Raw genomic sequence first — 21,243 nt, 5'->3', positions numbered from 1 at the left:
GCTCTACCAGAATAACCACGGAAGCAGGCGGCAGAAGCAGACGTAACATTTACTCCATCCTCTCCTCCACTTTTCATATTAAATATCTGAAATATATTAATCTTAAAAAACAATATTAACACAGTACTCAAGGAATATAGGCAGTGGAGTCAATAATAAGTCCAGATTGCAAAATCGAAGGTGATTTTAAAAACCGGAGTGTGGGTACGGTCGATTCCGGGTGTTTCCAGCTGCCTCGTCAACGGGAGCGTTGTGGAACTGTGCCACGGGTCAGACCGGGAGGGACACAAAGCCATAAAAAAATATACGCGTCAACCCATCGCCCCATCCCCGGGAGGAAGGTCGTGCTATGGCGGACCCTTCGTCCAGCCCCGCTTGTTCTGGAGACCGGGACTGCCCCCCGACGCCGTCAGTCTCTAAGAAGGTTCTCGGGCTTGGGGTAGCCAAAGAGGACAAAGTCGGCCTCGTAGAGTTTGTAAAGCTGCTGCCTCCAGGCCAGGGGGATCGTGGCAAACCAGTCCTCCTCCCAGCTACTGGCAGTTCTGTTCCGGTAACTCGGGGGGAAGTGAAGGAGCTTGTCCACCTTGAGGAGCCGCAGGAGCTGGGCGGCGTCCTGGTCCAGGGTCTCCAGCTTCCCCACGAAGTCGTAGTCGATCTGGCAGGGGTGGCAGAGACGGTGCACCTGCCTCCAGTGCTCATTGAAGGGCGTCAGCTTCTCGGTGCGCGGGTCCAGCAGGTACTGGATGAAGTTGGCAAAGGACACCTTGAGGCCCGCGCTGAAGGCCTCGCTGACGGACGCGGGCAGGCCGGTGCGGTTGGCGTACATCTTGAGCATGGGCACGGCGAACTTGCGGTAGAACTCCTCGTTCTCCAGCTGGAACTTGCTGCGGAAGGCCGAGATGAGGCGCACGAAGGGGTCCCGCACAAACAGGAACTTGGTGTACTTCTTCAGCTTGATCTTCATCAGGTGGCGGGAGAACTTGCCGTAGCGACGCCAAAATTTGTTGAAAGTCAGGTGGGTGCTGGAGTTGTGGACATACTCCCGGGGGATGTCCAGGGGGTCGCGGTAGGGGGCGCCGCGGTCCAGGAGGCTCTCGCTCAGCACGATCATCACGCGCTTCCAGTTGGTGCAGGCCACCTTGGGCACGTAGCAGTAGATGACCCCGTGGCGGTCGTCCACGATGAGGTGGTTGAGCTCGTAGTTAGGAATGTCGTCGAAGGAGCGCTCCTTGGTGGGGAACACGAAGCTGGCGTTGGCACAGAGCCCCTTGAGCACGCTCCTCCTCTCGGCCTGCCGCCCACCTGGGTCCGGGCCCTGCTGGGCGTCGCGGGTCGACCAGTCGTAACCCCTCACGCTCTCCTCCGCGTTGCTCAGCACGGGCCTGCTGGAGGCCGGCACAGAGGGCTGCTCCGTCCTTTTACCAGAAAGGGCGTTCTGCTTCAGGCCGCCACTGAGCAGCTTCTGCAGAAACGCGTCCACGTCTGACGTGAACCCCTTCTCTGCCCCGTGTGCGGGGGTGGGCAGCGGCTCCAGGGGGTGTGGCCTGGGGAAGGAAGTGTGCAGGTAGAAGTGGGCGGTGCCCACGTTGTCCCAGTACACGATGATCAGGAGGACCATGAAGACGGACCCCAAGACCAGCCACAGGCGGAAGAGCCGGGTTTTGGTCATTCTGTCCGCGGATGGGGCGGGGGGCCCTTTCACCTGGATGTGGTCACGTCAGCTTCATGGAGACAGGACACTGCTCTCAGGACCCTGGAAAGGTAACACAGAGCTACGTTAAAGACTACAGTCCAGCTAGGGGTTCCTCTTGCAGTCTGACTCCGACGGACGGCGCCTGCTGATATCTCAGACCTCCCATCATGGTCCATGTCCCTGCCCGCCCCTCATACCTCCATCCTCCACGACTTAGGCTTTGTGAGGCTGCCTGCTGAGCTTCAGCCCCTCCGTGTGATAGGACTAATGCTGCTTCTAACGCTGCTTCGAGGGGCCCAGAAGGACGGGTGTGGCTGGCGAGGTCGCTGGAGATCCTTTATCACTGAACTGAGAAGGGGGCGCTGACAGACCAGGCTCGGGCAGGGACTCAGAGCCTCATGGGTAGGAAATGCCGAGGAGGAAGGCGAGGTGGTCAGCAAAACCAAAACATGAGCTTAAAGGTGAATGCATGCTACAACTTATAAAAATACTGAAGACGTCCCGGCCCCTGAGATAAACCTTTCGCTGTGCACATTTAATGCAAATAACCACATCAGAGACGGGCCACTGTGTGCGGCTGACGTGTGCTGGGCCCTGTGCACCGTCTCTGCCCCCCTCTACGTGGAAGGGTGGCGCGCACTCGAGGTCAGAGGGGGGACAGCGAGGGTCCACCGGGCAGCTGAAAGGGGGCCCATGCGAGAGCTTTCCAGGCCCTAAGAGCACTGTTGGTGTCCCCACAGAGGAGCCAGACAGTGGCAGAGCCACGGCTGAGATGGGGAAAGGCTGCCTGATCTTCAAAAAACAAAAGGGTGGTGGGAGGGCGAAGGGGGGGCAGGTGCAGACTGGCAGCTGTGAATGTCCAGCAGGTGCTGGGACTGCGCCCCGGCGAGGTCGACCAGCAGGCCCTCCGGCAGGCCCACCGGCTCAGGGGCAGGCGGCCACCCTTGTGCATGGGGAGATGCAGGCCGGACAACGGATTTGTGGCTCCCTTACAACTTCCACTGAAGGCTGTCCTTGACCACAGTCAAGGTCAATACCAGAAATGCCAGAGGAGCCCGTCCTGTTTGACAGATATGCTGAGCACCAACTCTGTCCCAGGTACTTGGCGAAGTGCTAGGGACACCACAGGGAAGATGTGTCCGATCGAGTGCTGGGACAGAGAACGCTGGTGAGGTGGCAGATAACCCCGGGGGGACGCTAGCCCGGGGATGAGAGGACGTGCAGTCACGCCCAGGGCCTCCCGTGGTTCCGCTCCATTACAGATCTGCCCGCTCACAACGCAACAACTAGAGATGTGACACAACCAACAGGCACAGGAAGGCTCAGAAAGGACAGCCCAGGGACCTGGCTACTAGAGGAACAACAGGGGACGAGCCTGTCCCACCTCCCAGAGAGCACTGCCTCCAACCCTGAAGAGCCATCAGGCACAGGAAAAAAGCTCCAAGAACAGCCTCTGGAGCCCAGGCAAAGGACGGGCAAGAGTGGTGCAGTAAAGGACTGAACCCTGCCCAGAGAGGCCCCTCCTGCCCGCAGCTCCTGGCGGGGGGGGGGGGGGGGGGCTCTGCCTGACAGGAGTGTCTTTGTTTCCTGGGGGCCTGAGGCTAACAGTGTGATTGGGGGCTCGAGGGGCTTTGGGTCCGAGTGTCAGCCGGACCTCCAGAGGGGCTGGAGGCTGAGGTCAGCCATGTGGGGGGTCTACCTGTTCGATGACAAAGGCCCAGGAGAGACTGTGGACATGAAGGCTTGCGGGGAGTACTCCACGCACGCCGTCACAAACCAATGGAAGCTGGCATCGGCCCTGTCCAGACCTCCGCTGAGAGGGGACAACTCCTCCCCCCGCGCCTCTTCCCTTGGCTTGTGATCTGAATCCTTTGCTGCGATGAACCGTTAGTAACGGAGAGTACAACACCTTTCCGTGAGCTCCTCGGGTCCTTCCAGTGAATTATCCAACCTGAGGGTGGTCTTGGGACCCCACTCCCCATTTACTATTGGTGTGAGGACTGAGAAGGGTCTTGAGAACCGTTCCTAACCTTACAGTGACCTAACAACAGAAACATCTTTTTGGAAACACCTGCTCTACTTAGGCCAGACATCAGTGGAAAAACCACCCCCACCCTCACAGTTCAGCAGGGCCGGGCAGTGAGTCGACCTCCCCTATTGGGCACCAACAGGCAGAAGAAGATGGTGCAAAGCAGGGTAGTCACACTTGGACTCCCCTCCCCTTACAACAGGAGATCCCGGGGGGTGAGGGGAGCTGAGCCTGCCCCTCCGCACCGGGCCATCATCACTGGGATGGAACATTTCCAGGATGGAAAACATTTGTCAATATTAATGAACATAGGTTAGCCACTGAGGGCCACCTGCTAGGGTCAGCGTACCCCCTGGTCCCTTGCCAGATCCCCCAGTGTGTGACTCTGCTTACCTCTCCCCCAGAGGGCAGTCCCCCAAGCCACCAGCAGAGCTGGCCCACCCTGCCAGCAACTGAGAGTAGAAACTAGATTCAGAAACATGAACAAATAAGCTGGAAAGATGGGTTGAAAATCAGAGCTGGACACTGAGATTGGGATGAACGTCAAGCTGTCCTCCCAGGAAAAAAGAATCAGCGATACAGGACAGAGACCCTGGAGCTGGACACAAGGCAAAAAAGATGAGGTGGACAGAAAAGTAAACGTGGCACTAATTTGCATGAACACGCATGCCTGCAGGTACAGACCCACCACACGTGGCCCCCGAGCCCAGCGCGGTCTTGGCACAGCAGCTCTAAGGAATACCGCTGGCCACGCTCATGGGGCTCGGAAGATGCTAGTCCCCTCCAGTGAGATCATTCACCTTCACCGCTCTCTTCTGAGGTCTATGTTTTACACCTGGACCGTCTTACAGCCCCTTTCAGAGGGTGGAGGGTAAAAGACAAATTATCATACCTGTGTTCAGTGAGTGTGACCTTACAGTTTGAGGTTTCTGGAAAAGTTCAAGATCTGTACCCCTCTATTCTGGCCTTCATCTCCTCTCGGTAGAAGCGTTCAATGGGCATGTGTCTTAATCCACCTGTTAAGAGTAAGTGGGGTCCTTGCCTCTCCTCCGGCTTCTGACGGCTCTCAGGTTCTCTTCCCCCACAGCACCTGCGGAAGGGGAGCAGGTGCAGGAATGGGGGCCGCTCTGTCGGAGAGATTTGCAACAGGGCCTCCACTAGCTGGAGGGCTGTCCCGTGGGAGGGGAGCAGGCTTATCCTGTGTGGCTTCAGAAGACAAAACTCAGACACGGATCTGAGAGAATGGATGCACTACCATAAAGCGGCCCAAACCCAGAATGTCCATTTTTAAGACATACTGGGAGCTCTGTCAGTATCAGAGGACGTCTGAGCAGACACAGACGGAGCACGTCTTAGGGGTACTCCAGAGACAGTCCCCCACTGCACATGCTCCCTGACTTCTCCCTGTCCAAACCTCTCCAAGTCTGTATTCCTGTATGTGTTCGACTATATACCTGGGACCTGATGCATTTTCACTACATGAACCTAAAACTTCATGAGGCCGAAATATGGAAGCAATCTCCACCCATGTGGGTTTTGTTTATGCTCAGTTCATTTTGTTTTTTTAATGGAGAAGGTAATACATGTTCACGGTACAAAGGTCGGCATGCAAAGGGCGGTGTGGGTTTTATATGAAAGGTGCTGAAACAGGCAAGTGACAGAGAAAAAAAGACATTCTGGTCACTGCCACCTTCATCAGTCCTTCCTGAGCCCCCAGCGCTCTCAGTGCACCCCTACAGAAAAGGCAGCCCAGCCTGGGCACGGAGAAACCTGGCCGACCCCACGCTGCCGCAGCCCAGGGCAGCACACTGCCTCACGTACGTATCACACGGGAGGGAGGCAGTCGCCACGCCGTGAGAACCATCAGAATTAGGGGTGCTCGTCTCTCACACAGCTGCTGCCAGAGGTCAGCGAGCTCCCTTTGAGGGCGGGCCACTGACGTTTTCGAGACCATCCCCTCTGGAGGATGTAAAAGGCTGCACAGTTTCTAGAGAAGATGAAACCATATAAAAAAGAAAAAAGTCTTGCCGAAGGCTGAGAAAGCAGCAAAGGGAAAAGGTGACTGAAGATGTCACGTGACCGAGAGCTCGGCTTCCAGTTTTAAGAGCAAGACTCACAAGCGCCGCGGAGGTGGGGCAGAGTCCCCGAGTCCCGTCCGCGGGCAGAGGCACCACGCATCAGGGCCGTGCCGTCATTTGTGTATTGAGAATGCCAAGAACAGGGTAAGGGACTTATCTGGTTATAATGAATAATCCAAAAATACAACACATGATATACAAATACGTCTGCTTATTTTTGAGCCAAGAAGTAGTACATGCACCTGACAAATGCCAGGGTCTACAGCAGTTTGTGAAAACAGACTCTCTTTACTAATCGTTTCACACGACCTCAGTTTAATTGCAAGGAAAAGACATGGATCATATGATACGTACATGTGATACCTTTTTAATAGGAGCTGCCCTTAAAGGGCTCTTACCACCGAGTGCGAGGCGCCTGGAGGAGCACGCCACCCACTGGCGCTCCCTCAGGCTCTCTGCACACGGCCTCAGGGCGGGCAGCACGACCCCCTTACAGCTGAGGAACCCGAGGCCCAGAGGTGTCACGTCAACATCTGGATTCAAGCCTCACTCCCGAAGTCCAGCCCAGCTCACGCTCCCGCGGCTCTGCCGTTGGACGTCCTCGTTCCTCTGAACCGCTGGGCGAGGCTGGCCCACGAGCGACTGCCCCGACTCCACGCTTCACGGGTACAGTCTGACGCGTTTGGCTGCGTGTGTGCACCCGCGACCCCATCACCACGGTAGAGAGTGACACCTCCATCGGCCCCCAGAGCTCACCCTCCCCTCCAGCCACTCATCTGTTTTCTGTCCCTATAAGTTAGTTGGCATTTTCTAGAGTGTTCTATAAATGGAGTCACACCGGGTGAGCTCTGAGACTCGTCCACGTGGTCACACAGATCAACAGCTCCTTCTTTTCTGGATCTGGATGGTACTCCGTTGTAGGAAGCGTTTATATACGGCAGCCCCGGTAAGACCCAGCGCACGCGCATCCCCCCACCATAGTTTCCCATCTCCCCCCAGGGACTGAAGTCACACGTGCAAGTTTCTTCTTGGTCTAAGTTCAATCTGGTGAACAGAAGGGGCTTAGAAGCATCGTGCTTCCTTACAAGTTCCGGTGCCGACAGGTGCGTCTCTGTCCCACACGGCGCGCTTCCTGGCCTCTCTGACCCCACAGATGCGGAGGCACTAGTCCTGGGGGCAGAGGTCACAGCCGAGCGAGCAGCAGTCAGCCTGCAGCTAGTCCTCGACGCTCCCGTCGGTGAGTCTGTAACCCAGCAGAGGTGAAGCAGACGCATCTGACGTTTCTTCATTACCTGTCCCAAACGTGGTTCTCTAAGTTCAAAGAAAGCCCGTCTTCTCTTAACCAGAAGACGTTTGAAGTTGCTCTAATTTTTTCCTTATTTGGCATATTAGCACCAAACGCTATCATCTTTTAGTCTTTAATACACTCAATGCCTAAAGTTTTATTCTTAGTCCATAAATACCTCCTTGAGTATGACTGGGCACGGTGAAGTGAGGAGTGAGGAGCCCTGTTCAGGTCCTGAATTTTTCACCGCCTGGCCCTGGGCCAGCAGCAGGTCACGCGGGTGGCCCCCCAGGGGACTCTTCTCATCCTCACAGTGAATCTATGGCTTATGTTGTAAACAGCGAGTCAACTAACTTATTTATAAGGAGACTCATAACTTGCATCATGCAGACTAGACCACTCAGTGGGCCTGTGGCTCGTTGCAGGGAGAGTTCCGGCTTAGGGGCTGGCCAGCAGGTAAGCATGTGGGCTCCCCCACCACCACCCAGCCCCAAGACAGCGTCAGCAAACATCCCTGGGCAGCAGCCGTCTGGGTGGTTCTGACTTACTGCTTCCTGGCTTTCTGTATTTACATTTGTTTTTGTTTACACTGAGCACTGATTGGTTTTTACTATGAGAAAAAAACATTTTTCCTTTTACAAAAGATACACAGCAATAAAAAATCAAGGCATTAACAACAAAAGAAAAAAAAATCAACCAATCGGACTTCATGCAAATTAGAAACTTTTGTGCATCAAAGGGCACTATCCACAGGGAAGAGTCCCACAGAAAGGGAGAAAATGTTTGCAAATCATGTATCTAATGAGGGCTTAATATCCAGAATAAATGGAGAACTCACGATACTCAAAAGAAAAGAACATCAAACAACCCAATTCAAGAAAAGGCAAACAACTTGAAGAGACATTTCCCTGAAGACATGCAAATGGCCCATGAGCCCGTGAAAAGATGTTCCACATCACTCATCATCAGGGAAATGCAAATCAAGATCACGGTGAAATACCACCTCACACCCATTCGGATGGCTCCAATCAAAAACAAAACAAAACAATACAGGGCGCCTGGCTGGCTCAGTCAGTGGAGTGTGCAACTCCTGATCTCGGGGTTATGAGTTCGAGCCCCACACTGGGTGTAGAGCTTACTTAAAAAACAAATAAAATCTTCAACAAAACAAAAACCAAACCAGAACATAAGCACTGGCCAGGATGTAGAGAAACTGGAACCCTCTGGCCCTATTAATGGGAATGCAAACTGGTGCAGCCACTGCGGAAAACAGTATGGAGGCTCCTCAAAATATTAAAAATCGAATTACCATATAAAATGACCATACGATCCAACAATTCTACTTCTGGGTCTATATCCAAAAGAACTGAAAGCAGGGTCTCAAAGCGGTATTTGTACAGCCATGTTCACGGCAGAATGATTCGCACCAGGCAACAGGTGGAAGCGCCCTCGTGTGCACTCCCGTGTGCACCCCAGTGTGCACGGAAGGATGAATGGGTAACAAAGTGTGGCGCACACACACGTACAATGGAATATCGCACAGCCTCCAAAAGGAAGGAAATTCTGGCAGCTGTGACGACGTGGATGAACCTAAAGGACCTGCTGCTGAGTCACAAAGGACAGATGCCGTATGATTCTGCTCATCCGAGGTCCCTAGAGGAGTCACGTTCCCAGAGACAGGCTGGAGGTTACCAGGGCCTGGGAGGGGATGGGGGGTCAGTGTTCAATGGGGACAGAGGATCCATTTGGAAAGATGAAATGAATTCTAGAGACGGAGGGTGGTGATGGTTGCCCATGTGAATGTGCTCCATGCTACGTGAACTATACGCTTAAAAATGGTTACTACGATGATAAAATTTATGTTACATGTATTTTACCACAATAGAAAAATTGGAAAAGAATGAATTAGAGCTACAACAGGGGACTTGGAGGAACTGACTAGAGGTATCGTTAATAAATAAAGCAAAATGCAGGACAGTGTGTAAAAAATAAACACATGAATAAAAGTAAATAAAATGTACAAAGACAAGGGTTCCTTTAGTGGGGGAGAGAGCCGTAAGTAACAAAGGCTGTAAGCCTAGAGCCACAGCTTAACCTCCCACCCTGCACAAAAGCTCAATGGGCTGGCTTTATCTGCAATTTAACACAAATGTTCAAGTTTTAGAATCATGCAGGGGGATGGGTGCAGGTAAACAAGACAAGGCTTCCCTTTGGGACACCCCAAACCCCACACGTCTGGCTCTTCACCGGTGAGACCGGTCCTGGGAGCCTTGTCTCGCCCTGGAGTCCTGCCCCAGAACCAGACTGGCTTCGGGGGCAAGCCCTTCTAGGCCTTTCCAAACTGAGGCGCTGAGCACCCCAACACCAAGCTGAGGCAGCGCTTGCCGATGAGGCTGAGGGCACGGGTCGTGTTTAACGTCCGGGAACTAGGGCAGTCCCAGGTGCTGCCCTCTCTAACCTCAAACAAGCCACACCCACAGCAATTGTGGAGACAAGGCGGGGTGAGTGTGTTGGAGGGCCCGTGTGAGCAGTGCCGAGAAAGGAAGGGACCGTGCTGCTTCAAGCAGACTCCACAGTTCCTCAGGGTTGGAGAGAGAGAGAGAGCAGAGACAGAAAGACCACCACACAGCACCACCACCAAGCTTCACTTTTTAAAATGGAGTGGGACCTGCGCATTTCTGGCCCAGGCGCGGAGGCAGCGGGAGCCAGGGAGGGCTCTGGGGGAACACCCGGCTGCCTTCTGGGGACAGCGGCGGCACAGTGGGGGGAGCCCTTCGGACGCAGAAGCAAGTCAGGGAACAACACTGACCCCAAAGTAGTAGTCATTCAAAAAATAAGGGCATTATTTCCAAACATGAATCTCCCACAACTTCAAAAAGCGGTCAACAAGAAGCCTTCCAGCTTCTGAAGCAGCAGGGCACGAAGAGGCTCCGCTGAGGAAACGATCCACAGGGGGCTTGCTGCGAGTCAGTCTCAGGCTTCTGCCACCAGCAAGAGGATGGACAGCAAAGTCTCACCCAAAAGCTTCGCCCTTGGGGGCTGGTTTTCTGCAAGGGCTCCGTCAATGCCCTTGTGAACAATCAGGCTTCAGGTTAGGTTTAACCCCAAAACAAGGTGGCTGTGCAGAAAGAGTTGTTTCTTAGCTCGGGGTGGGGTTGCTAAACATTCCTCGTCACACCTACATGGTGGCAGGAGCCCCACACCGGCTGCCCACGGGAGGCTGCTGGTCTGAAGGGGCCTTCACACCCGCAGTGGGCAAAAATCAGGGGGACGATAGGGTGGTCTGCGGCAGACCGCGGGGGGCTGAGCTCCCTCACGTTCTGGAGTGTGTCATCCTTATTGGGAAGAGCAGGCCACATGGCCAGACCCACGGGAGGACCTGCGTCAGGGCACTTTCCACATTTCCGTAGCAGAACTGACGACCACAGGACAAAAAGGTCAGGAGGTACATGCCGGTTGATCCTGCGTCCCCTTCACTGGTCGCGCAGTATTCAGGGTGTGTCTGTGAGGCTGTTTCTGGATGAGACCGACATTTGATTCCACAGACTGAGTCAGGCAGACGGCACTCCCCAGCGTGGGTGGGCCTCACTCAATCTACTGAAGGCCTGAACAGAACAATAACTTGAAGAGAATTTCCTCTCTGCCTGTCTTTGAGCTAGGACAGAAGTCTCAGGCTTGGACTTGGACTGGAACATACCATCTGCCCCCCCGGGGTCTGAACTTCTCGGCCTCCATAATCACATGAGCCAATTCCTTAAAATAAATCTCTTTACACACACCCTATGGATTCTGTTCTCTGGAGAACCCTAATACATATATTTGCTTTGTCACTTGTACTGGGGGGTGGGTAATGTGTGTTTACTACACATTACAGACAGAAGTGGTCAAACCAGTGAGAACTGAACAAAGTGTTGAGAAACAGAGGGCGCCTGGGTGGCTCAGTCGGTTCAGCATCTGACTCTTGGTTTCGGCTCAAGTCATGATCTCAGGGTCATGGGATCGAGCCCCAGTCAGGCTCCGTGCTCAGCATGGAGTCTGCTAGAGATTCTCTCTCTCTCCCTCTGCCCCTCCCCCAACTCGTGTGTACTCTCTCTCTAAAAATCAATAAATAAATCTTTAAAAAAAAGTGTTAAATGGATATAAAGTTATTCGCCGCGGTGAAAAGGAATGTCAAATGCAGAGAATTTCAGTCACTATCCAGTATGAGTATTCCAGAGGGAGGGGTTGAGATTAATTTTTTCCCCATATAGATACCCAGCTGTTCCAGCACCATGTGTTTAAAAGACCCTTCTTTCCTGATTAAATCATGTTGGCACCTCTGCTTCTCCTTTTCTTTTTTAATCAGGTTTATTGAAGTCTAATTTACGTACAGTAAAACTCAGTCTTTTTAACCGTAGAGTCTGAGAAGTTGGCAAATGTACACTATTAAGATACACTACAGTTAAGATCCAGAACATTTCCCTCACTCTCAAAAGTTCCCTCCTCCTTCCCCAGCGCCTAGCTCTGGGCAACTACTAATCTGTTTTCTCTGCTTGGTTCTGCCTTTCTTACAATGTACCTACATGAAACCATGTAGGATGCAGGCTCTTCACTTTGCAAGATGCTTCTTAGATCTGTCCGGGTTGTTGCTCATGTTCGTGGAAGTTCCTTTTTTAGGGCCGAGTAATATTCCATTGTATGGATATACCACTGTTTGTTTATCCATTTACCAACTGATGGACTTTGGGGCTAGTTCCCTTTTTGACCATTATGAATAAAACTGGTATCAACTCTTTTTGCATACAGACCAGATTCTTTTTTTATGGTAAGACTTTTTAAAAGTCAGAAAAGTTTGGGGCGCCTGGGTGGCTCAGTCCGTTAAGCGGCTGCTTTCGGCTCGGGTCATGATCCTGGGGTCTTGGGATCGAGCCCCACATCCGGCTCCCTGCTCAGCGGAGAGCCTGTTTCTCCCTCTGCCTCTGCCTGCCACTCTGCCTGCTTGTGCTCTCTCTCTGTCAAATAAATAAATAAAATCTTTAAAAATAAATAAATAAAAAATAAAAGTCAGAAAAGTTAGTATTAAAAAACATCAAGCAGATTTTTCAGTTCCTAGAAGGTTCTACAAGAACCATAAAAGTAGATACACTACAATAATGCCTAGGGACTGTATTTAAAGACCAACCAAACTGATCATCAAAATATGATATACAAATCTTAGGTTACTGATGATTTTTCACTTACAAAATCTTAAGGGCTCAAGCGATACAGCAGGTTTGCAGAATACAAATACACAAAAGTCAACTAGTTTCCTGTATATCAGCAATGAACAGGTGGAATTGGAAATTAAATACACAATTCCATTTATATTAGAACTCCCCAAAATAAAATATTTAGGTATAAATCTGACAAAATACATATAATATGTATGGAGAGATATTCCCTGTGTGTGAACAGAAAGACTCAACGTTTGCCAAGGTATCAGTTCTTCCCAACTTAATCTATAGATTCAATGCAATCCCAACCAAAATCCCAGGAAGTTATTTTGTTATTATCAACAGTTTCTAAAGTTTATATGTGAGGGAAAAGACCCAGAATAGACAACACAATACTAAAGAACAACAAAGTTGGAGGACTGACTACCCGACCTCAAGACTTACCATAAAGCCACAGTAATCAAGAGTATGTGGTATTGGAAGAGAACAGAGAAAAAGATCCATGGAAAAGAACAGAGAGCCCAGAAACAGACCCCCATAAATAGAGTCAGCTGATCCGCAGCAAAAGCAACCCAATGGAGCAAAGACAGCCTGCCTCAGTTACGAGTGCTGGACAACTGGACATCCACAGGCAAAGATAAATAAACACGTAAAGGATGACACAGACCTTACAGCCTTCACAAAAATTAACTCCAAGTGGAGCACGGACCTAAAGGTACACTGCAAAACTATAAAACTCCTAGAAGATCACAGGAGAGACCCTAGATGACCTTGGGTGTGGTGCTGCCTTTAGATAAACTGCACCACAGACCTGATCCATGAATGCAGTAAATGTCCGCACGAAGATGTGTACAAGAATGCTCATTGCAGCTTTGTCCAAAACAGCTACAAACTGAAAACAACCCAGAGGTCCTTCAACAAGTGAATGAATACACAAAGTGTGGTGGACTCGTTCAGTGGAAAACTACCCAGAAATAAAGGAGAATGAGCCACTGATTCATGAAACACTACATGCAACGACACGGATGAATCTCTCGGATATTACGCTGAACAAAAGAACCCAGACACAGAAGAGTACATTCCACGTGATTTCACTTACAGGAAGTTTTCAAAAGGCAAAAACAGGGACAAAAATCATAGCGTGTCAAGGGACAGGAGGAAACTGGGCAATGGAGATGTCCTACTGTATTGACGGCAGTGGTAGTTACACAGGGGGGCATATTTGCCCACATTTGTCAAACTGTACACTTAAAATGTATGCATTTTACTGTGTGTAAATTATGCCTCAATATATTTTATTTCAAGAAAAAAAATGTCAGCAGCCTTATTAAGTCCATCTCCAGAAGCTAAACCTTTCCAACATGAACACCATGAACTAGCCTTCACCAGTTTCCACAATACAGGATGAAAACACCAGCCCCGGAAGTCCTACAGACATTTACAGGTCAGGAGGAAGAGGGAAGGTGTTCTGGGGCCCAGTCCAGTCTCTGCTGAGTGGCCTGAGACATCACCTCAAGTCTGAGTCTCAGCTCCTTGCCCACAAAACACCGACCGAGGTCCTTCTGCTAACCAGAGCTACTGAGAATATGAACATGATAACATATGAACTATTCTGTAAAATATTAAGCCACTCTCTTTGGACTAGGCCACTGGCCTTATTTATTTTCCCATCTTTATCGGGCCCTCAAATATTTGTATTCTATTAATATAATGTTATTTTTTTTTATTACTCATAGTTTCTACCAATAGTCGATTATCAGCCAAGAAGTCTCTACTCTTTCAACTGATTTTATCATAATTACAACAATGGCTACTATGTTTTCAAAAGTGATATCGTGAGGTCTTACGTATATTAATTTATTTAATCTTCATACTAATTGTGATAAAATTGGGGTAAAACATTCAGGCAACTTGCCCAAGTCCACAGAGCTAGCACCTATTGAGAGCCGGCATTTGAGCCCAGGCAGCTGGTTTAAGACCCCACCTTCCCAACCACTACCCCCAGCAGCCTCCACAATAGATACTCCATACACAACTGGTTGGGTTTTGGTAGACACTCAAATTTTTATTATTTCTGAGAGAATTTGCTTCTTCTTGTGCAAATAACCAACTTCTGAGCATTAAATTAAGTGACAGACTTCATTAAGAAGTCCAAGAATGTTTCCAGTTTTATTTATTTATGAGACGGGCAAAAAGACCAGAAACTACCCACTTCTTTTTCAGCTTTGCAAACACATTATATAAAGCAAAGAAAGCACTGCAGTTCCCATCACTGTAGTCAACAGAAATTTGGAAAGTCTTGCGAGTGGTCTCAACATTTACTCTCTGCACTGTGTCTGCTCTTTGGAGCTGGATTAAAACCCCCACGATAAAACATATTTTCACCTGACGCCACCAGCACTGGGGTTCATCTGTTTGTATTCCGTTAAGCCTGAGAACTACATCTGACAGGGTATCCACATAAAAAGAAGTAATAAATGGTCACATTGATGAAACAGAAGGTTTCAGGGAGGCGGAAGGCAGGAGACCTGAATGAAAATTGAACCCAAAGTTGGCCTTTGAAGTAAAGTAACTTCCCCCGGAGCTGGACTCAGGGCACGGAGGGCTATCTGCTCACACTGGTCTCTTGGCCCCTGGTCCCTAAGCCCCAGTGATACCTCCATGTAGACAGGCTCTTAGGGCGCACATGCCAGTCCCGTATTCCCAAACCTCAAGTTCTTAGAAGACAGGGATCGTATCTCTTGCACCTTCTACCTTCCTCACAAGACTCAAGTATTTCCTGCATGGTATTTGACTCTGGAGTCCAAGTGAGCACTCATTTCTCAGAGTTAAGATAATTCAAATAAATTATTTCAAGGGAAAAAATGATGATAAATTTCACCACAATTAGTTTAAGAACCTGCCTGGAACTTTACCTCCGAAATATAACCAGACTCTAGCCTCCTCCAGTCCCTCTAGTGCCCACCTGGCCCCTGCACCCTGGTCCAGCTGGCCTCAGCTCTCACCTGCATGACTGCAGATGTCTCCAACCTGTTCTCTGCGCTCGAGCCCATACAACCCACGTTCAACACAGCAGCCGTGGTTATTCCGTGACAAGTCAGACCATGCCACTCCTCTGCTCAAAACCCTCCAATCACTGGAGTCTGACAGCTTCCCATTTCCAGTCCTTACAGTCCTACCTGATGGGACCCCTCACTCTCATCTCTTCCACTGCCCCCTCAGTGGCCCCACTCCAGCCGCAGTGGCCTCCTTGCTATTCCTCGACTCCCACTGCCTGGCCCACATCCACTCTCCTCTGCCTAGACGTGCACACCTGGGGAATCCGGTGGCTCAACCCTGCACTTGCTCCTGATCTCTGCTCAGAGCTCACCTCATCGGCGAGGCCGGCCCTGGTCACACCCCACCCTGCACTCCCCATCATCCAGACCTGCTGTGTCTCTGCGGCATGTGTCATCACCCCCAATATTGCACGTGCTTGGGCTTACTTGCTCACTGTCTGCACTAAAATATAAACTTGAGGAGGCAGGTGGCCTCAAGGCTTAGAAGGTACTCAGTAAAGAGCTGTTAGGCTAACAGAAAACAGATAAACACAACTGACTCTGATTTTATAATTTCTGAAATGCGGTGACAGGGAATGAAGAGTTCACAATAGTGCTCTTTCTACTTTTCAATATGCTTTAAAATCCCTTTATAATAAGTTAAAAGAAAAATAAAATAGCTCAAGAAAGCAGCACCCACAAGAAAGCCAGGAGACAGGATACAGAGAACAATGACAACAATGAAGAGGAAATGAAGAACAAGTCAACTCTCTGGGATGAGGAAAAGGGCCCATGAAGTGAGCAAGCCCAGCACCCAGCATGGGCGAGATTCGGGCCTCCTCATCCAGTAGAGCCGGGAGCGCAGCGTGACTGTCTATCTTTACCAACGTTAGGCACACACGTGTATCTGTTAAAGGATGAAATCGTGCTAGGGAGTTTACCACAAACCACAGCAGCCCCTGTCCGTTCCCCGTCATCCACCTCCACCCTGCTGGCCGAATCTTGGGTGCTCCCCGCCAGCTCTGAGGAGCAGGCTCCTGAGCCACCACTGGATTGGCTTCAGGGAGGGGCCTCCCCTCGGGGCAGGTGGAAGCACAGTGTCTCCTCCCTCCCCCGGGCCCTCACATACCCATGCCCCGCTCAACCCCACACCGTCTCCCGACAGGCGCATCATCGTTTCAATTAGAGCAATATTCAATGTTTACATCAATTATCATCATCGTGCAAAGGCTGTTCACAGCCGAGCCTTGCGGTACACCGTAATTATTTCTCTTTTCCTGCACAATGGTCTATTTTCCCTGGAGCTAATAACAGTCTTGTGCTCTCATTTGCTTTGTGTTCCATGGACTCATCACTAATCCAGCCCCAGGCTGGCCAGCTGTCTACATCTCCTCTCCAGATGTCCCAGCGCATCAGGTGCCCTGTCAAGTTCACCTTCCCCGAGAACTCTCCCCAGGGGGATCTGCCCCAGACAGGTGAGCACACTGGCCTCCCTACCTCCTCTCAGGAAAACCCCATCTCCTCCGGCTCTGTCCTTCCAGACTCACCACCTCATTTCGGTAGAGCATGTCTGTCAGTCGTTTCCTTAAAGTACATGGGATGTGAACTTTTGGAGCATGTCTGAAAATATCTTTATTCTACCCTCCTTTGCCTGAGTATAGAGTTCGAGGTGGAAGATAGTTTCCTTCGGAATTCTGAAAGCCATGCTCTCTTGCTTTCCACCTTCCAGTGGTGCTATGGACAGGTCCCCAAGGCGTTCTGCTCTGTTCTGTGATGACCTGCTGGTGGCCTGCTTTTATTCTTTTTCTAGAAGCTAGCATAATCTTCCTTGTCCCAGAGTTCTGAGATTTCACAACAACGTGCCATGGAGTGGGTGTGCACGTCTCTCTCCAACCGCACTCTCACTACCCAAATTCTGAAACCAATGGCCTCACAGGCATTTCCAAATAAATCCCTTGTTTCCCAAACTCTCACTCGTTACTGTGGAAACTCGGCATCCCTCATTGTGCACACCTGCTCCCCACACTGCGAGGACCCACACTGGGAGCTGAGCAGACAGGGAGAGCGAAGGACACCTGCCTTCTCACCCACAGAGCTGGCCGCCTGGGAGGCCCCTTCCACACAAAGTTTTGATTCTAGGAAATTCTCTTGCATTATTTTGTGGACGGCCTCGTCCTATTTTCTTTCTTACTGAAACGGAATATTCAGCTGTCAGCCTCCTGATCTGATCTTTCCCTTTTCTTTTTTCTCTCACCTCCCATCTTTGCTTTTAGGTTCATCTTCCCCAGCTCCTCAACTGTATCTTTCACCCACCAACTGGGCTTTTTATTTCTGCCATTATGTTTTTTTATATCCAAAGAGTTCTCTTTTTGGTTCTTCAAGTATTCCACTTTTTTTTTTTTTTTTTTATAGAGCAGCCCGCTCTTGTCTCTCGCATGCAGTGGTTCGTCTTCTCTGCGTGTGCATGTCAGCGACGGTCGGCTTGTTCAGTCCTCCTCCTGCACACCCTCCACGGCCCACAAGTGTGCGCTAGGGTCTTCACCTTCCGAATTAGAGATGTCTTCACATGTCCTTGGTTATCTGTTCCTATTTAAGAGGCAGGGCACCGAAAGAACTTGGAAGCTTTGAACCGTGGGGGGAGGTTGTGAATTATGAGCTTTATTAGTGAGGGATCCACCTGAGCCTCCTTACTGGGGACCTCCTGGTGTCACTATTTTTAGGTCCTTTCTTTTGAGCTACTCACACTCCCCAGACTCTTCCACTCCCCTGCCTGAGTGCCGGCCGGTGGTGTTCTGGGAGCCACCAACCCCACTCACCGCATCTCCCTGTGTTAGGCGTAGCAGTCGCCCCTCTCCCCCTACCCAACTATGCCTGGTATTTCCCGCTCCTCTCTGAAATATTTGTCAAGTCCTCTAAACAGTTACAGAAACCGCCACCTTGATTAACTGCAGGAAGGACAGAGCTGCTGTGTCAGCTATCATGAGGCCCATCTACTGGCAAGTGGCTGAAGAACCAGCAGCCCTGGCCGCAGCCACACACACACTAAGTAGGTGTGAAACCAACGGCTAGCTTCTGAAGAGAAAGAGACAATTAAAAAATCGAAAGTAAGATGTTAAGTTGTGGTTTTTTTAAATGAAAAACTGGCTGCATCTGCTTCAGCAGTATCATTAACTGGTCTCTCCTCCACAGCCACACTTGAGCCTGGAGACCTTTCTAGAAGACAATCACCCCCAGCTGTGCTAATACGCAGTCATGGCCATAAACTGCAGGCCCATCAGACGCACTTCTCTTCCAGCACCTATCCCTTCCTGGCTAGTATTCCCCAGGCTTCTGCCCCAGACACTCTATGAGAGGGTGTCTCATCCAGGATGGCCCACAAACACCATGAATTCTGCAAGCCTAAAACCCACATCCACTCTAGCACTTTTCATCACAGGCGCCAGCTCTGTCCTTCAAGCAGCCGAGTCAGAAACCTTGATTACTCTAGCGTTTTTTCTTTCCCCTTCACCACACCCCACAGAGCGCCACATGCTGTGGGTTCTCTTACTTGCTCTAATCTGATGACCCCCACCACTCTCCCGGCTTCCGTCCTGAAGCCATTCCCCCTACAACGGCACCCAATTCAGTCTCCAGCTCCCCACACCCTGAACCCGCTTTCCCTGTTGTCCCTAGTGCTACTTTTCTTAAACATGGACCTATCACATCCCACCCAAAACCTTGACCACCCCTCACTGAAGATCAGGAGAGCAGCCCAAACTCTAGAACAGCATTCAGCGCCCTTTGATAAGAAACCTTAGCTTCCACCCCAATTCCCAAACCCCCTCTCGCAATGAATCCAGGGACTTGCTGCCCCCCCAAACACCCCATTCCCTTCCATGTCTCCATACGCCCTGCTGCCTCCACCTGGAACGTTCTCTCCAACCTTCGCTCCTCCTTCAAGTCCCCCAAATTCATCCGACATCTCCGCCATGGGAAACTCCAACAGCAGGAAATAAACTTCACTCTTCCCCCGTCTTCACACTTTGTAAATAATTGCCTAGATGCACCAGTCGTGCTGTATTAGTCAGCCTAACCTCATCACCGGCAGCTAGCCCAACTTGACATCTTGCAAGTGAGAGGCTCAGTGCTCGCTGAGCTGAGGAAGCCCGCACGCAGAACAGCGAGCAGTACCGCGGGCCTGCAAACACCAACCCGAAGTCCTGCAAACTACTTAGCAAGACAACGAACCACCGAGCAATTCCACGCAGAGGCGTTCCACCCGCAGGAGCGCCGCCTTCCCGTAGCCAGGTGCCAGGTGCGGGCTAACGCTACGCGGGGCGCAGACCGCAACGCGCAAGTGTACCAAACCCGCCCTGGTGACACCTTCATCCCACACAGTGTATTCAACTCCACTGCCATTTAAAACCATGTCCTGACATCCCCGTGCGCTCTCCTTCTCCCCCAAGACCGCAGCCCCGACCCACACGCCCCACGCCAGGTGCTCCCGGAGACAGGGCTGCCTGTGTCCTGCGCAGGCGCTGAGCCGGCTCCCCGCCGCCCGCACCTACACTTTGGGGGGCAGCACCCTGAGAGGGGCGTCCGCATGCCCCGTTCATCCCGGGCCTCCCGGGCCGGTCCGAGTGCGAGCACAGGGTAAATAATTTAATAAGTCGCGGACACACTGTGGCTTGCTGTGCTCCGCGCCGGCGGAAGCTTGGCTTGCGCCGACGGCCCGCCAGGATGCCCGCGCCAGGAGCCCGGCGGAGATGAGGTCCCCGTGTCAGTGGCCAGCGCACGCGCTTCCGTGCGCGGGAGAAGCACCCTGCTCTTCTGAGCAGAGGCTCCCTGGAGGGGTACCCCTCAGGCCTCGCGGCCCCGCAGCGGCCGCCCTGGGGTCCCCCGGGGCGGGGCCGCGCAGCGCAGGCCGGCGGGAGGTGCCCGCAGCCCCCCAGGAGCGCGGCGGTGGGGTGGGGGGGGCGCCCGCCGGGCCCGGGTCCCAGCGCACGGCCCTCGGAGCACTGCGGCGTGGGGCCCGGCTCCGAGCACCAACGAGCTGGCGTGCACGCTCCCGCGGCGCCCACAAGGGGACCGGGAGTGCGCCTGCGGGGCGCCCCACCGCCGCCGCCGCCCTCCGGCGCTCAGAGAGGGTGCGAGCCGGGCCAAGGTCACACAGCGGCCGGCACGGGAGCTCGGCCCGGGGCCGCCGCGGACCTGCCGGCGGGCTGAGGGCGGGAACCGGACCCGCCCGCCGCCCCGTCCCGCACGCCGCCTCACCGCCCGCGCTTCGCGCGCCTCCGCTCACCTCACCTCACCTCGTCGCCGCCGCCGCCGCCGCCGCCTCGCCGTCCGCCGACCCTCCCGAGGCCGCCCCTCCTCCGCCGGCCCCGCCCCCGGAGCCCGGAGCCCCGCCTCCCGCTTCACGTCTCGCGAGAAATCGCGGCCCACGGAGGGGCCACGGAGGCCGAGGGGCGCCCGCCCTCAACGCGCCTGCGCCCTCCGCACCCCGCCCTCCCCAACCAGTGCCATGTGGCGCCGTATTTACGACCCGCGATCGGCCCCGCCCCCCGGCACCGGCAGCCCGCCCCCTTCCCCAGCTGCCAATCCAGTTCTGCGGGCCGCGGCGTTGGCTCCGCCTCCAGCGGCTCTGCCGCGAGGCGTGCGCGGGACGCGGCTTGGAGCCCGGCGCGGTCCCGCTAACCTGCGCTTACGGAGCGCCTGCTGTTTGCGCCGCTCGTTCGCGACCCCCCGACCGCTAGCAGAGGATCGCGACGCTCCTCGGCCGGGGCCTGGGGCGGGTGACCAAACCGCTCCGAGGTTGTCCCAGGTCCGTCCGGAGGGTGGTGCCTTCACCTTGCAGGCAGGTCGCCAAGCGCTCCGCGAGATGACCCTTGGGTTTTCTTCAATGGGGGTAAAATACGCATATGACGAAATTCGCCACATAACCGTGTT

General features: G+C 52.6%; 1 protein-coding gene across 7 annotated transcripts; it reads right to left on the bottom strand.

The window, feature by feature from the left end:
• Positions 1–30: 30 nt before the first annotated feature.
• CHST12 (carbohydrate sulfotransferase 12) lies at positions 31–21,014 on the bottom strand. 7 transcript variants are annotated; one of them, XM_078074242.1, is made up of 4 exons: positions 20,607–20,625; positions 4,615–4,812; positions 1,891–2,088; positions 31–1,753 (listed from the first exon to the last, which is right to left on the bottom strand). In XM_078074242.1, exon 4 carries the CDS (start codon positions 1,667–1,669, stop codon positions 410–412), a length of 1,260 nt encoding a protein of 419 aa, XP_077930368.1. In that variant the 5' UTR covers positions 1,670–1,753; positions 1,891–2,088; positions 4,615–4,812; positions 20,607–20,625; the 3' UTR covers positions 31–409. The 7 variants fall into 7 exon arrangements, with proteins under 7 accessions (XP_077930368.1, XP_077930369.1, XP_035962191.1 ...); XM_078074243.1 differs by lacking the exon at positions 1,891–2,088; XM_036106298.1 differs by lacking the exons at positions 1,891–2,088; positions 4,615–4,812; positions 20,607–20,625 and adding an exon at positions 20,993–21,014.
• Positions 21,015–21,243: the final 229 nt, after the last annotated feature.

This window comes from Halichoerus grypus, chromosome 6 (assembly GCF_964656455.1).
Source record: "Halichoerus grypus chromosome 6, mHalGry1.hap1.1, whole genome shotgun sequence".
Classification (NCBI taxonomy): domain Eukaryota; kingdom Metazoa; phylum Chordata; class Mammalia; order Carnivora; family Phocidae; genus Halichoerus; species Halichoerus grypus.
This window is presented reverse-complemented; position numbering and strand designations above follow the sequence as displayed.

Coding starts and splice junctions, on each gene's coding strand:
- CHST12 (XM_036106298.1), bottom strand. CDS start 1,669: ATGACCAAAACCCGGCTCTTCCGCCTGTGGCTGGTCTTGGGGTCCGTC.